At 38.6% G+C, this 17,498-nt stretch overlaps 1 protein-coding gene across 4 annotated transcripts in view; it reads right to left on the reverse strand.

Moving 5' to 3' along the window:
- Window positions 1-17,498, reverse strand: part of RGL1 (ral guanine nucleotide dissociation stimulator like 1) — a 289,859-nt gene that overhangs the window by 168,115 nt on the left and 104,246 nt on the right. For 3 of the 4 annotated variants that reach the window (XM_055234759.2, XM_055234763.2, XM_055234761.2), the window contains exon 2: window positions 15,984-16,147. In XM_055234759.2, coding sequence (XP_055090734.1) covers window positions 15,984-16,115 — 132 coding nt within the window. In that variant the 5' untranslated portion in view covers window positions 16,116-16,147. Of the gene's footprint in view, window positions 1-15,983; window positions 16,148-16,863; window positions 16,941-17,498 lie in introns of those variants that run through there. The other variant, XM_055234760.2, reaches the window with a different exon arrangement.

Below are 17,498 nucleotides of genomic sequence, written 5' to 3' on the forward strand. Positions count from 1 at the left end.
TGAACCCGGGAGGCAGAGCTTGCAGTGAGCCGAGATCGTGCCACTGCACTCCAGCCTGGGTGACAGAGCGAGACTCTGTCTCAAAAAAAAAAAAAAGAAAAAAAATTCTATTGTTTATAAGCCACCCAGTCTGTGCTATTTCATTGTAGCAGTCCGACTGGCTAAGACAGATGATATATAGGAGAACTGAGATAGAAACCTAGCCACACCAACTGAGCCAGCATTTTGAGGAATGGAAGAAGATTATGACTCAATGGGCACACTGGTATTTGTTCACATGGGCATTGCAGAGCCAAGGTCTAACAGAGCAAGATTGGTACCAGTTATTGAGCTGAAGTTGATGCCCTGGCCAGGAATGGTTATGGTCTGGACAAGAAAACTAAATGTAAAATTAGAGTGATTTAACAATTTTGGTAGTTTGCTTCATGAGGAGATAAGAGTATAGAACAAAGACAAATGAGAGACAAATGAATTTCAATCTTATTCTGCCACCAAACAGCTATGTATATTTGAGCACGTGCCTTAACCTCTAATCTTCATAATCCTTATGAGTAAAATGAAAATGTACCTATGGCTGTGACAAATATATTGATAAATATGAAAGCACCAAGTGCAGTTCCTGACACAGAATAGATGCTCAATAAATGATATTTTCCTTTTTCTTGTAAACCCAACAGAATATTATTCAGTCTCAATATTCCATTTCTCACTACTGATATGTCTATTTTACCCATCTCCGAGATTCATACATCAAAGTATTTTTATGTATTAATAACTTCCTAGAAAGTAAATTTCTATCTCTTTGCCTCATATGAAAATTTGTGGCAGAGTGAAATAGAAATTCATTCAGAATCATAAAGAAGGACCCTAGCTCTGTCATCAAACCACAATTCAGCAAATAGCTGGCTTTTCACAGTTTAATACAATACACTCCCACTGCTTGCCTAAATTGCCATCCAGTTTTTAAAAACTTCTCTCTTCCTGTCTCTCAGATGTGTATGATTTAATCTCCAAAGCATGAATGATGAACACTTACTATTTCCTCCTCCAAGAATGTGATGTTACAATGTGAAGCCCCATTCCAGAGCTGGATAGAGAAGAGGTCATATGTCCAGTCTCCATATAGGCATTCACCAGTTTAATTTCACACAGAGAACATCTCTGTTCGATAGCCATAGAGAACATTGCATATCGTTGTGGTATTCTTGTAAAACATTGAACATAGATAAGTCCAGTGCACAGTGGATGACTCAGTGCAAATTCAATCAGCAGTACGAAAAATAAATAAATAAATAAACCACCCAACTAAGTGTTATCCAATGGTGAGTCAAATGAATCACTTTAGTACCCAAAGATGACAACATTCTGCTTGATGTTACAATTTAGAGAAACAGGGTATTACCATGAAATAATGAAAATAATTCATCAGTCAATCATCAGATATTTATTTCAACCTGTGTCTGTAGTACCAGTGCTTTGGGAGTCATAACTGAAGTAGAATTAAGACTAAGGGGGTGACCTATCAATATGGGAATATAAATTTTTTAAAAAGGAGAAGACTAAGAGGCCTGGTCTCAAGGACAGGCAGTCTAGTTGGAGAGGAAGAATTACTATCATGAAAAAAAGAATAACCCCAAATAATCACTACTTGAGCACTGGCTAGCATAGTGTGGACAGAGAAGAGAGACAGCAATGTGGGCTGGAGAGGTTTTGAAGTATTTTCAGCCATCCTAAACAGTCTGACAGACTAGCATTTCTAAAAACAAATCTGAACATGTCACTAGCCTGCCAAAAACCTTTCACTGACTGCAGTGCCCACAGGATACTTCCTAAGTTTCTAAGTAAGACACATGAAGACTTTCATTATTTGTTTCCTCTTGGCTTCATCTCTTGCCATTCCTCTTCTGCTACAGATGCTCTAAACAGTAGGACATTCTCTCTAACACTCCCCTTTACAGTTTTCCCTGATCCAAAAATATTTGATCCAATTTCCCTTCAAAAATTCCATTTGCCAGGCTAGTTTCTACTTTTCCTTTAAGCGAACCTGGGAGGTCGAAGTTGCACCCCAGCCTGGGCGACAGAGCAAGACTCCATCTCAAAAAAAAAAAAAAAAAAAAGTGAACTCAGGCCGGGAGCAGTGGCTCACACCTTTATTCCCAGCACTTTGGGAGGCCGAGACCGGTGGGTCACCTGAGGGCAGGAGTTCAAGACCAGCCTGGCCAACATGGTGAAGCCCCATCTTTACTAAAAATACAAAAAATTAGCTGGGCATGGTGGCAGGCACCTGTAATCCCAGCTACTCAGGAGACTGAGGCAGGAGACTCGCTTGAACCCAGGAGGCAGAGGTTGCAGTGAGCCGAGATTGCGCCATTGCACCCCAGCCTGGGCAACAAGAGCAAAACTCTGTGTCAAAAAAAAAGAATGAATGAACTCAAGTATCAGCTCAGTGAGAAGCTTGCTTTCCTTGACATGCACACCTATGAGTGCCCATACTCATGCTGGATTACATGCTCTAGGCTCTCGAAATACCTGTGGACACTTATCATAGCACACTGTATGGCAATGACTGAATTATTTATTTAATTCTATTCCCTCATCCCACTGTCCGTTTTTTAAGATCAACTTTGTTGAGGTATCATTTACATATAATAAAATATGTCCATTTTAAATGTATAGTTGAATGAGTTTTGACAAATACGTACACCCATGTAATCACCAATCAAAAAATAGAACACATCACCACAAAACATGTCCAATTCTCCCATTGCTTCCTTGCTCATTTTTTTTAAAAAGGTACTGAAATTATATAAAGATATTTGTCATACTTAACCCTTTAATAAAGATTTCATTATTTTCTACTACATATAGGTATTATTTATCATTTAAATTTTAAATATTTGAATTTTAAAGGCATAGAATAGTTACAGTTAATCACTACATTAAAAATGAAAATAATATTTTCATTTTAAATATACTTGACAAACTGATTTGTGACTACATAAAAACTTTTAAATGATTACAAGATGTCAGTTATGAATATTCATGTGCAAGCAGGCACTTAACTAAATATGGCCAAAAAATAGAAATTCAACATTATCTAGATGCCACTTTCTGACCAAGTGAAGTAATTTTCAAAAGATAAGTTTAAAAAAATAGACTTTCAACTTTTAAGATCATATTTCTAAATAACTCACAGGAGTGTGTAGGACTCAGTTCTAGCAGTAGAGTGGACTAAATACCCTAGTTGACTCTCCCACTACAAATAACTAAAAAAAAAAAAAAAAAACCAAAAAAAAAAAACACTTGATAAAATAAAACTAAAATATCTTTTTGAATACATGACAGGCTGGCAAAAAATTAAGAACTCTTAAAAGCCAAACGTAAATGAAAGCAGAACCCACAGATAGGCATTGAAGTCAGCTTCCATTCAGACGTTATTGGCCAAACCAGGTAAATTTAAACTTTGTTTTCTGTGACACTTAACTGCCCACCAAAATTCAATTTGTATTTCACTTTCCATAGTATTGAGTCATCACTGGTAAGTAGCAGCTCAGCCAGAGATTACATCTCCCCATCACACATCCCTCACATCTGTATGGAACAATAGGGCTAATTCTCAGTCATAGAAGGTAAACTAATACAATGCATGTCTGGTCAAAGACAGTTAAGAATTGGGTGTGTCTTCTTCAGCCTCTTTTTTTGTGAATTGCCAGGTGAATACAAAAGATTCCCAGGTCCCAGAGGATGGTGGAGCTTCAAGAAGAAAGCAGCCTTGGTCCCTAAATTATCACATGGAGAAAAGGGGCACTCCCACCAGAAACACCTAAATTGGACTATTATATGATTGAGAAATAAACTTTTATTATGCTAAGCTACTTAAATTTTATACTGTATTTGTTACAGCATTAATGTTACTCTAACCAACATAGGACTTGTCACCTTAAAGCACGTAGGGAACAATATACAAAGCCCGAGGTTAGCTTATTGGAGAGAATCTAACAGGAAATCCCCACTGCATAAAACTGAGACCCTAAAATGTGATTCCCTCAGCATCAAGGTGAGCTAGTAATACTATATCTTCTGTGACAATACAAGGAAAGTTGACTATCTTTATATATGATGCTGAGGAAGGGTAGAGAGGGGAGTCATTTTCTCCTTAGAATTTACTACCACAAGTATGTCCATCTGTAGATTTCTAGCCTGTAGTCACATTAAGTGGTCTGAAAAACATCAAGCTAAGAATTTATTTTCAAGTAGTTTCCCGTTGGTAGTGCTCCCAGAAGCAAATGCAAATTCTCTCTGGAGAAAATTTCCTTCTTTCCAAGAAAAAAAAAATGAACCCACAGTCAAAAATCACAAAACTCATAAAGAAACAAAACACCATGTTCAAGAGCCAAAAGAAACAACAGATAGTCCACTGAGACCCACAGTTTTTAGAATTACTACACTCAGAATACAAAATCACTATATTTAATATTGTTAGGAAACACTACTCCATGGGTCTCTCTTGTTCCTACATGTCTTGCTATATATGCCAAAAATTCAAGGCCCTGGCTGATCTTTACCCAGATTATTTTTCAGGATTGGGCTTGTAGCAAGAAAACTTGAGAGATGAGCTAATACTTCCCCCTTAAATAAAATGCTAGCTTGTTTATTACCTACTATAAAATGGCAAGTTTCCCAAGGTCAGTGTTCCCTTCCTGTGCAGGTATCTAGGCCCATTTCTAGGAATTGGAACATAGAAAACCAAAACAAACATGTTGACACTCTGGCTGCTGCTCTTGCTGTGAGTAATAAAGTCTTTTGCTCTTAGCCAAGAGTCTCATGTCTTCTTTCAACATCCACAAAACTGTGGATTTTAAAAAATTAAAATCTCATAGCCTTCACAGTTCTTGACAAATATGTCTTGAAAAAATAAAAATATAAATAGGAAGCAAGAGATTGAAAAAAATGACTAGAAGATTTTTAAAGAGCAAAACAAAACTTCTAGAAGTAAAAAATACAATAAGTGAAATTTAAAAATCAATGGTTGAGTTAAAGGACACATTAAAGCTGAAGAGAGAATTATGGAATTGGAAGGCAGACCTATGATTAATCAGAATGCAACTCAGAGAGGAAAAAGAAAGTAACTCTAAAAGAGAAGTTAAGGGACATAAGCAGAGAGTGAGAGAAGCAAACATAAATCTTGTTAGAGTTACAAAAGGAGAATGAGGTAAAATTTGAAAAGAAAAAAATTGGAGATATTTCCAGACTGATGAAAGACACCAATTCAACTATTTGAGAAGCCCTTGTACCCCAAAATGTTAAATAAAAGGAAACCCACATGGAAAAACAGAAGAATGAAACTTCAGGACAGCAAAAAATGTAGAGATGATCTAAATAGTTATAGAGAAAAGATGTTACATTCAAAAGAATACAAATTAAACTTTATGCTAGCTCCCCTTCCAGGGCAATGGAAGGCAGAGGACAATGGAAAATTTCCAATGTATTCAAAGAACTATAATTCTATACTCATCTAAACTATCACTCTGAGAAGCACACAAAATAAAGACATCTTAAGGCCAAAGAGAAGAAAGGAGAGAGAGAGAGAGAGAGAGAGAGAGAGAGAAAGGGAGAAAGAGATGTGTCACTGTTAGACCCTCAGAATAATAAGTATAAAGGGAAAAGAAAAGTGATCTCGAGCTGAGATGCATAAAGAATTGATGAGCAAAAAATGAGATTCTATTTTATATCATCTAGATTTAAAAAATTAAGAAATCTGGGCTGGGCACGGTGGCTCACGCCTGTAATCCCAGCACTTTGGGAGGCTGAGGTGGGTGGATCACAAGGTCAAGAGATCAAGACCATCCTGGCCAACATGGTGAAACCCCACCTCTACTAAAAATACAAAAATTAGCTGGGCGTGGTGGCGTCCACCTGTAGTCCCAGCTGCTCAGGAGGCTGAGGCAGGAGAATCGCTTGAACCCAGGAGGTGGAAGTTGCAGTGAGCCCAAATTGTGCCACCACACTTCAGCCTGGTGACAGAGTGAGACTCCATCTCAAAAAAAAAAAAAAAAATTAAGAAATCTGACAATTCCAAGAATTGACAAGGATAGGGAATAGGGGAAACTCTTATGCACTGTGGATGAGAGCATAAATTGGTACCACCATTTTGGAAAACAATTTGGCAATAACTTGAAGAAGAGAACTTGCACATATCAACTCAAAATTCACCTAATAGGTATTAACCTGGAAAAACTCTAACATATGGGCAAAAATAAGATATGTATAGTATGTGGGGATCTGGCAAGATGGCCGAATAGGAACAGCTCCGGTCTGCAGCTCCCAAGAAAAGCAATGCAGAAGGCGGGTGAGTTCTGCATTTCCAACCAAGGTACCCAGTTCATCTCATTGGGACTGGTTAGATAGTGGGTACAGCCCATGGAGGGTGAGCAGAAGCAGGGTGGGGCGTCAGCTCACCTGGGAAGTGCAAGGGGTCAGGGAACTCCCTCCCCTAGCCAAGGAAAGCTGTGAGGGACTGTGCCATGAGGGATGGTGCTCTCTGGCCCAGATACTAAGCTTTTCCCACAGTTTTTGCAACCCGCAGGCCAGGAGATTCTCTTAGGTGCCTACACCACCAGGGCCCTGGGTTTCAAGCACAAAACTGGGCAGCCATTTGGGCAGACACTGAGCTAGCTGCAGGAGTTTTTTTTCATACCCCAGTGGTGCCTGGAACCTCAGCAAGACAGAACCATTCACTCCCCTTGAAAGCAAGCTGAAGCCAGGGAGCCAAGTGGTCTCATTCAGCAGGTCAAACCCCCACAGAGCCCAGCAAGCTACGATCCACTGGCTTGAAATTATCACTGCCAGCACAGCAGTCTGAAGTCAATCTGGCACCCTCAAGCTTTCATCCACCATTACTGAGGCTTGAGTAGGCACTTTTCCCCCTCACAGCATAAACAAAGCCATCAGGAGTTCGGACTGGGTGGAAACCACCACAACTCAGCAAAGCTGCTGTAGCCAGACTGCCTCTCTAGATTCCTCCTCTCTGGGCAGGGTATCTCTGAAAGAAAGGCAGAAGCCCCAGTCAGGGGTCTATAGAAAAAACTCCCGTCTCTCTGGGACAGAGCACCTGGGAGAAGGGGCAGCTGTGGGTGCAGCTTCAGCAGCCTTAAATGTTCCTGCCTGCCAGCTCTGAAGAGAGCAGCAGATCTCCCAGCACAATGCTTGAGCTCCGCTAAGGGACCGACTGCCTCCTCAAGTGGGTCCCTGACCCCCATGCCTCCTAACTGGGAGACACCTCATAGCAGAGGATGACAGACACCTCATACAGGAGAGCTCCGGCTGGCATCTGGTGGGTGCCCCTCTGGGACAAAGCTTCCAGAGCAAGGAGCAGGCAGCAACTTTTGCTATTTTGCAGCCTCCACTGGTGATACCCAGGCAAACAGGGTCTAGAGTGAACCTCCAGCAAACTCCAGAAGGCCTGCAGAAGAGGATCCTGACTGTTAGAAGGAAAATTAACAAAGAGAAAGAAATAACATCAACGTCAACAAATAGGATGCCCACGCAAAAACCCCATCCAAAGGTCATTAGCATCAAAGATCAAAGGTAGATAAATCCAGGAAGATAAGGAAAAACCAGCGCAAAAATGCTGAAATTCCAAAAACCAGAATGCCTCTTCTCCTCCAAAAGATCACAACTCCTCACCAGCAAGAGAACAACACTGGACGGAGAATGAGTTTAACGAATTGACAGAAGTAGACTTCAGAAGGTGGGTAATAACAAATTCCTCCAGCTAAAGGGGCATGTTCTAACCCAATGCAAGGAAGCTAAGAACCTTCATAAAAGGTTACAGGAACTGCTAACTAGAATAACCAGTTTAGAGAAGAACATAAATGACCTGATGGAGCTGAAAAACACAGCACGAGAACTTCGTGAAGCATACACAAGTATCAATAGCTGAATCAATAAAGCAGAAGAAAGGATATTAGAGATTGAAGATCAACTTAATGAAATAAAGAGTGAAGACAAGATTAGAGAAAAAAGAATGAAAAGTAATGAACAAAGCCTCCAAACAATATGGGACTATGTGAAAAGACCAAACCTACGTTTGATTGGTGTACCTGAAAGTGATGGGGAGAATGGAACCAAGTTGGAAAACACACTTCAGGATATTATCCAGGAGAATTTCCCCAACCTAGCAAGACAGGCCAACATTCAAATTCAGGAAATACAGAGAGCACCACTAAGATGCTCCTCAAGAGGAGCAACCCCAAGACACATAATTATCAGATTCACCAAGGTTGAAAGGAAGAAAAAACTTTAAGGGCAGCCAGAGAGAAAGGTCAGGTTACCCTCAAAGGGAAGCCCATCAGACTGACAGTGGACCTCTCTGTAGAAACACTAGAAGCCAGAAGAGAGTGGGGACCAATATTCAACATTCTTAAGGAAAAGAATTTTCAACCCAGAATTTCATATCCAGCCAAACTAAGCTCATCAGTGAAGGGGAAATGCAGTCCTTTACAGACAAGCGAATGCTGAGGGATTTTGTCACCACCAGGCCTCCCTTACAAGAGCTCCTGAAGGAAGCACTAAATATGGAAAGGAAAAACCTGTACGAGCCACTGCAAAAACATACCAAAATATAAAGACCAACGACACTATGGAGAAACTGCATCAACTAATGCGCAAAATTACCAGCTAGCATCATGATGACAGGATCGAATTGACACATAACAATATTAACCTTAAATGTAAATGGACAAATGCCCCAATTAAAGACACAGGCTGGAAAATTGGATAAAGAGTCAAGACCTATAGGTGTGCTGTATTCAGGTGACCCACCTCACATGTAAAGACACACATAGGGGTTGCAATCCTAGTCTCTAATAAAACAGACTTTAAACCAACAAAGATCAAAAAAGACAAAGAAGGGCATTACATAATGGTAAAGGGATCGATGCAACAAGAAGAGCTGGCTATCCTAAATACATATGCACCCAATATAGGAGCACCCAGATTCATAAAGCAAGTTCTTAGAGACCTACAATGAGACTTAGACTCCCACACAATAACAGTGGGAGATTTAACAACCCACTGTCAATATTAGACAGATCAATGAGACAGAAAATTAACAAGGATATTCAGGACTTGAACTCAGCTCTGGACCAAGCAGACCTAATAGACATCTGCAGAACTCTCCATCCCAAATAAACAAAATATACATTCTTCTCAGTACCACATAGCACTTATTCTAAAATTGACCACATAATTGGAAGTTAAACATTCCTCAGCAAATGTAAAAGAATTGAAATCATAACAAATGGTCTCTTAGACCACAGTGCAATCAAATTAGAACTCGAGATTAAGAAACTCACTAAAAACCACACAACTACATGGAAACTGAACAACCTGCTTCTGAATGACTACTGGGTAAATAACCAAATAAAGGCAGAAACAAATAAGTTCTTTGAAACCAATGAGAACAAAGACACAATGTATCAGAATCTCTAGGACACATTTAAAGCAGTGTTTAGAGGGAAATTTATAGCACTAAATGCCCATGGGAGAAAGCAGGAATGATCTAAAATCAACATACTAACATTACAAATAAAAGGTGGCTTACGCCTGTAATCCCAGCACTTTGGGAGGCCGAGGCGGGTGGATCACGAGGTCAGGAGATCAAGACCATCCTGGCTAACACGATGAGACCCCGTCTCTACTAAAAATACAAAAAATTATCTGGGCATTGTGGTGGGCACCTGTACTCCCAGCTACTCAGGAGACTGAGGGAGGAGAATGGCATGAACCCGGGAGGCAGAGCTTGCAGTGAGCCGAGATCGTGCCACTGCACTCCAGCTGGGGCAACAGAGTGAGACTCCATCTCAAAAAAAAAAAAAAAAAAGAACTAGAGAAGCAGGAGCAAACAAATTCAAAAGCTAGTAGAAGACAAGAAATAACTAAGATCAGAGCAGAACTCAAGGAGATAGAGACACAAAAAAGCTGGTTTTTTGAAAAGATTAGCAAAATACATAGACTACTAGCAAGACTAATAAAGAAGAAAAGAGAGAAGAATCAAATAGACACAATAAAAAATGATAAAGGGGATATCACCACTGATCCCACAGAAATACACACTACCATCAGAGAATATTATAAAAACCTCTACACAAATAAACTAGAAAATCTAGAAGAAATTCCTGGACACATACACCCTCCCAAGACTAAATCAGAAGAAGTCAACTCCTTGAATAGACCAATAACAAGTTCTGAAATTGAGGCAGTAATTAATAACCTACCAATTAAAAACAGCCCAGATCCAGATGGATTCACAACCTAATTCTACCAGAGGTACAAAGAGGAGCTGGTACCATTCCTTCTGAAACTATTCCAAATCATAGAAAAAGAGGGACTCTTCCCTAACTCATTTTATGAGGCCAGCATCATCCTGATACCAACACCTGGCAGAGACACAACAAAAAAAGAAAACTTCAGGCCAATATCCCTGATGAACATCGATGCGAAAATCCTCAATAAAATACTGGCAAACCAAATCCAGCAACACATCAAAAAGCTTATCTGTCACAATCAAGTTGGCTTCATCCCTGGAATGCAAGGCTGGTTCAACATATGCAAATCAATAAACGTAGAGCTTCTGCACAGCAAAAGAATCTATCATCAGAGTGAGCAGGCAACATACAAAATGGGAGCAAATTTTTGCAATCTATCCGTCTGACAAAGGTCTAATATCCAGAATCTATATGGAATCTAAACAAATTTACAAGGAAAAAACAACCCCATCAAAAATTAAGCAAAGGATATGAACAGACACTTCTCAAAAGAAGACATTTATGTGGCAAAAAAACATGAAAAAAAGCTCATCATCAGGGGTCCTTGTATACAATGAGATACCATCTCACACCAGTCAGAATGGCCATCAATAAAAAGTCAGGAAACAACAGATTCTGGAGAGGATGTGGAGAAATAGGAACGCTTTTACACTGTTGGTGGAAGTGTAAATTAGTTCAACCATTGTGGAAGACAGTGTGGTGATTCCTCAAGGATCTAGAACCAGACACACCATTTGACCCAGCGATCCCATTACTGGGTATATATCCAAAGGATCATAAATCATTGTACTATAAAGACACATGCACATGTATGTTTATTGCAGCACTATTCACAATAGCAAAGACTTGGAACCAACCCAAATGCCCATCAATGATAGACTGGATAAAGAAAATGTGGCACATATACACCATGGAATACAATGCAGCCATAAAAAAAGACGAGTTCATGTCCTTTGCAGGGACATGGATGAAGCTGGAAACCATCATTCTCAGCAAACTAACACAGGAACAGAAAACCAAACACTGCATGTTCTCACTCATAAATGGGAGTTGAACAATGAGAACACATGGACACAGGCAGGGGAACATCACACACCGAGGCCTGTTGGGGGGTGGGGGCAAGGGGAGAGATAACATTAGGAGAAATACCTAATGTAGATGACAGGTTGATGGGTGCAGCTAACCACCATGGCACATGTATACGTGTATAACAAACCTGTATGTTCTGTACATGTATCCCAGAACTTAAAGTATATTAAAAAAAAATATAAGAAAATTAAAAAAAACAAAAGACATGTATAGTATGTTCATATCAGCATTGTTCGTCATGGCAAAAAAAACTATAAATAACTTAAATGTTCATCCACATAATGATGAATAATTAATCATGATATAACCACACAATGGCATACTGTACAATAGTGAAAATTAACGAAGTACTACTATATATATTTTTGTGGCTGAATCTTAAAAATTTTATAAACATAATGTTGAGTAAAAGAAGTGAGTCACCAAAGACACCATATATATAAATATATATGTGTTTATATATACATACATATATAGGTGTATATATGTGTGTGCATGTGTGTGTGTGTATAACTCAACAGTATTGTTTGAGGATACATGTATGCAGTAAAGACTTTTTAAAAAGCAAAAGGATGATTAAACACAAATTTCAGGAAGATGGGTACCTTTACAGGGAAAGAAATCAAAGAGATAGTAGGTGAAACAGTTCACATATAGACTCAACAAACTATTTCTTAAGTTGGTTGTGGACTCACAAGTATTTGTTCTAATATTATAATCCATAACTTGCATGTGTATTATTTTGTAAGTATCAAATACTATAATGTTAAAAAATCAGCAAATGAATTGAAGGAACTTCTTTAGCCTTAGTTATCAAAATGAATTGAAGGAACTTCTTTAGCCTTAGTTATCAAAATCCTACAGCAAAAGAATGTGGGATAAAATATTGGTGAGACATTAAGGATGAAATATTAAAGCATCACCTTTAAAGTAAAAAAGAAGACAAGACAGTCATTGAATATAAAAATGTTGATACTCTCCAAATCAGTCAACAAATTTACTGAAATCCGAATCAAATTCCCAGCAAGTTTCTGCTTAATTTTTCTTCATATCTGCAGAACTGAACAAGCCCATCCTAAATCTGTATGGAAAATATAGTTTCCAAAAACAACCAAGATAATCTTGAAGATCAATAGCACAGCAGAGAAACATTCCCTATTGGATACTCGGGGCTTTTTTTAGAGCTAAAATGGTTAAAGGAGTATCATATCCACAGACAGGATATCTATAGAAACATGATACATGAAAAATAGCATTATAAACTGAAGAAGAAATAATGACATTCAAAAATGATACTAGATAATTAGCCATATGGAAAAAACACATATCCCTATTTCAGATTGTGAAATAAATACTAAGCAAATAAAAGCAAACATTTACAACTTTTAGGAAAAAACATAGAATATCTTTATCATCATGAGGTCAGAAAGAATTTCTTAGAGCAGAAAAAACACAAGCCATAAGGAGAAAAGAAGACTGATAAATTTTACCAAATTAAAATTTAAAACAAAAATTTAGGAGTGGGAAAATATTGTTTTAATGCATGAAATCAATAAAAAGGATTGTACAGTAAACAAAACATTCGTTTCCAGAAATCAAGAAGGAAAGACAAATGACCCAATGAAAAGAAACAAGCAAAGGATAAGAACAGATAATTCACTGAAAACTAAATGGCCAATATCCATGTGAACAGATGCTCAACGCCACAAGAATTCAGGGAAATTCGTGTTACAACAAGGTCCCATTTCAAAACAATCAGACTGGCCAATATTTAAAGGTCTGTCAATACCAATAACAGGTGAGGATATAGAATGGGTGAACTTTCATATGCTGCTAACAGAGATACAAACTCATGGCCTCATTTCAGAGCTGATCTAGTAATATCTAGCAAAACTAAAGGTATTCATACTTTACAACTCAGCATGCCACTTCCAGGTGTCTATGCTAGAAAAAACTCTAGCATATGTTCACGAGGAAAAATGTATTATACTGCCAATTGTGTTGAAAGAAAACTAAAAGTTAATCAACAAGAGAATGGATAAATAAATTTGACTATATTAAAATAATATAAACAGCAGTTAAACATGAATAAAGTGAAACTACATATGTCAGCATAAAAACAGAAACAAAAAAACAAGCTGTAGAAGTAGATGTACAGTACAAGGCTTATATAAAATTTACAAGATGTAAATCAATACTGTATATTGAATATATAGATCCACATGCACGTAGTATAAATACTGAAATATGCATAAAAATGATAAACACAAATTCAGATTTATGACAGGGCCAGGACTGGAGTGAGACAAGCATCAAGCCTAGGGTGCAAAATTTAAGGATAGACTCACTCTCAATTTTGTGCAAGTACAGGGCATAAACCTAAGAGTGAGTGCTTCCTTAAATTTTGTGCCCTCAGCACAACACTCATCTCATCTTATCTTGGACCTGTCAGGTGAGATACACAAAGACTTAATCTACCACCTGTGGAGTTTATTTCTTTAAAAAAAAAAAAAAAGTCTGTTGTGCAAGTATATCCCTATAGAGAAGGTTTGTATTTGCTTCTGCTGGATTTTATATGTTCAAGACTACTTGTTAGGCTACTTCCTTGGATTGGAATTGTCATAATGTGTCAATATTAGGAATTTGAATTTTAAACACAAGTGTAGTGATGAGTTGGTATAATTTCCCATGGAAGATTCCTCTTTCTCTTCACAGAATAATCAAAAGAAAGGCATGCAACTAAACTTGGCAGTGAGCTCCTCTCTCCCACAGCTTTGCATCCTGAGCAGAATATGAGAATATGGAGGGGAGGGGACCAGTTTAGAATTTGTGCCAGGGTTGGCACCCTGAGCAGTTTCTACTGACTTGGTTCCTGTCTTATTTCCAAGCCTAGTTCTCCAAACTTCTCACCAATTCTGTAAGCTTCTCAACATCCTCCAGAAATTTCTCATTCTCCTTAATTGAGTCAATTTCTGTTACTTGGAACCAAAGAGCCATACCAATATACTTAGACTCATGCTGTCAAACAAGGAATTTATATATTTCCACTTGTTATGATTCCATCCTTAGGAATCAACTTTCTCAGCATTATTTGATTTCCCATTAGGTTTGCCTACAAGGAGAATGTGTGCTAAACATTTTAAATTGAGTATTCCAGAAGATAAAACTCTTCTATTTGTCTTTATCAATTAAGGACTTGCCATTTTCTTTTTACATATTAGTTGCATAAACTTAATTCATGTGAGTTTGCCCCAGAAAGTTCTGTTGGATACACAAGAAAATAAAATTTCCAAGCATGTAAGCTAAGGACCAGACCCTAGACAACTACCCAAGATAATGAATATCACCCAGGTAAGCCTCTCAGAAAATAGCTGCTGGTCTTTCTGGTAGCCAAAATACCATTGACAAAGTGTTCTCTGTTTTCCCTATTACATTTCTATGCTATCTTAGTTGTTTTGAAGTTCTTGCTTTGGTACCTCTCTCTGAGATGCTCTTTCCCATGTATTAAAACCTCTAGCTTTTGGGGTTGGGCACAGTCACTCACACTTGTAATCCCAGTGCTTTGGAAGGCAGAGGCAGGAGGATTGCTTGAGGCTAGGACTTCAAGACCAGCTTGGGCAACATAGGGAGAGTCTCATCTCTACAAAAAATTTAAAAATTATCCAGGTGTGGTGTTGTGTGGCCTGTAGTCCTAGTTACTTGGGAGCCTGAGACAGGATCACTTGAGCCTAGGAGTTCCAGGCAGCAGTAAGCTATGACTGTGCCACTGCACTCTAGCCTGGACAGAAGAGCAAGATCCTGTCTCTAAAAAAACAAAAACATACAAACCTCTAGCTTTCATTTTATTTGCTAAGCTGAAAAGATGGTCACAACCTAAGCTCAGGGAAATTAGGCCTTTCCATGATCTGGTTAATAATTCCATTCTCTTTTCCAATCTTCCTTTTATACCTCTTCATGCCTATATGGAAATGGTTTTCAATATCTTGCCAATATGTATGATTTTACCTCAAACGCACAATAAAAATAAAAGCTTTAATTTATAATTTCCATTGAAAGAATAACAGCATCTCTCTCTCTCTCTCTCTCTCTCTCTCTCTCTCTCTCTCTCCGTTCCCTCTCTCTCTCTTTCTCTTTCTCTCACACACACGCACCCCACAAATATGCACACAAATAACAGCATTTTATATAAGTCAAATGAAACTTCAACAACAATAGGCTGGAGAGAGGGAAGTCACAGAAGGGCAGCCTTGAGAAAGAATGTAGCTAGCCCGCAGCTACACTGCTGATACCTGAGGCTAAAGTGCAGATTATATGCGTATGAGCCTTAGATCATCGTTTTGTAAGCGCTGGCTTTCAGTGCAGCCTCCTTGGCCTGAATCACTGTGTAGTCATTAATGTGCAAAGGACATGCTCCTGACTTACTTGTTCTCCAGTCATGGCTGTGCCTACAGCCCCTGAATAAAGATTTGCCAAGCTGGCCTGTGGTGCTTGCTACATGAAGAATCACAGTCTCAGGTATGAACAAATCCAACATTTCACCAACTGTGCCATTTAGAGTCATCTTACCTCCTCTGTCTTTAAAACTTCCCATATTCGAGCATGATCTTCCACCAGCCAGTGTCCCGTGCTTTCTACCTTGGTGGAAAGTTTGAATTTAGACACCTCTTGAGTAGGTTCTCCCACAGGTTTCACCTCCATCTTGAAAGAGGCAGGCAGGAGGCATTACGGATCTGTGTGGAAGAATAAAGTGTGATCCAGGTTAAAACAATGAGTAACATTAAAAGAGACATGGAAGCAAATTATCATGCTTGACTTCTGACTAGTGAAACCATTAAAGACAGTATCATAATAGGCATCAACTTTTATGGCCACTTTTAAATATTCATTATTTATTCTAAATATTCATTATTGGTATTTTAATGCAGGCTTTGGGAGGTAAGAATGCATTCTGATAATGGCAAACTGATGTAACTTTTAAAGCAAAGCGCAAGCCATCATCTGCCTGTTACACCTGCTCATCACTTGGCTTTGGTGCTGTCAGGGGGAGTGATGGAAACGGGTGGCTGTCAGGCAAACCTGAGTGATATTTTCATATTTCCACGCCAAGTGCTCCCTGTGGAAGAAGCACTGGCTATGATGTCAAGAGTTTTACTCTTCAAACATCTATTATGCACTTGTGTATATGAGGCTCCATGCTAGGCATACACAAATAATTCAGTAGTTTGGCTGTTAACTTTAAGAAGCTTAGAGCCTCAGGACAGAAAGATTGTAAACAAGTATTAACAATATGATGTATTACAACATAGTGTCTGAAATGCCACAATAATTGTGTTTCTAAACTGCAATGAAAGCAGAGGAAGATCCCTTTGATATTCACTGGCTATGCGCTTTCTTGGGCCTTGGTTTCACTAACAGTTACTATAAGATATTATTTAAAAATTGACACCAATTTTACAAGGTCTACTTCTTTGACATCTTTCCATCCACCACTGGCTTGTTCAGAATCTCATCATATCTTGCCTGGCTCAGCTCCATATTATCAGAAGAGTCTCCTTGCCTCCATTCAAGTCTCCTTGAGTCTATTCTTGGTGTAATTTTTCTAAAAAGCAAAACTGTTACTGATGTTCCATCTACCTAAAACTTTTCCTAAAGAATAAAACCCAAATTCCTTCACATAGCATCCAAGGAGCTTTGGGTCTGGCTTCCTCCACCTCCCTTCTCTCACCTCATGCATGCACTGCTGCCTCCTCAGCCACTGTTTCAGCCATTTGAAAGTATCTATGGACCCCAGATACATCTGGTGCCTATAGCCTTTGTTTGTGACACCTTCTCTCCAATCCCCATCCCAAGAGAATACAGGTCTCCCTCCTTTGTTACTCTATGTACTCTGGACAAACTTCTATCATGTCACCTGTAACACCTTATTATATTTATTTGCTTTCAGTTCTATTTTCCCCTTCTAGTCTTATAAGCATCTTGAGACTAGAGATAGTATCACATACAGAGTAAGTACTAAATAAATGTTTTATGAATCATTAATTCAATCATTTAGTAAATCATGACAATCCATTGAAAAGGAGG

The sequence above is a fragment of the Symphalangus syndactylus genome, chromosome 19 (genome assembly GCF_028878055.3).
Source record: "Symphalangus syndactylus isolate Jambi chromosome 19, NHGRI_mSymSyn1-v2.1_pri, whole genome shotgun sequence".
Taxonomy (NCBI): Eukaryota; Metazoa; Chordata; class Mammalia; order Primates; family Hylobatidae; genus Symphalangus; species Symphalangus syndactylus.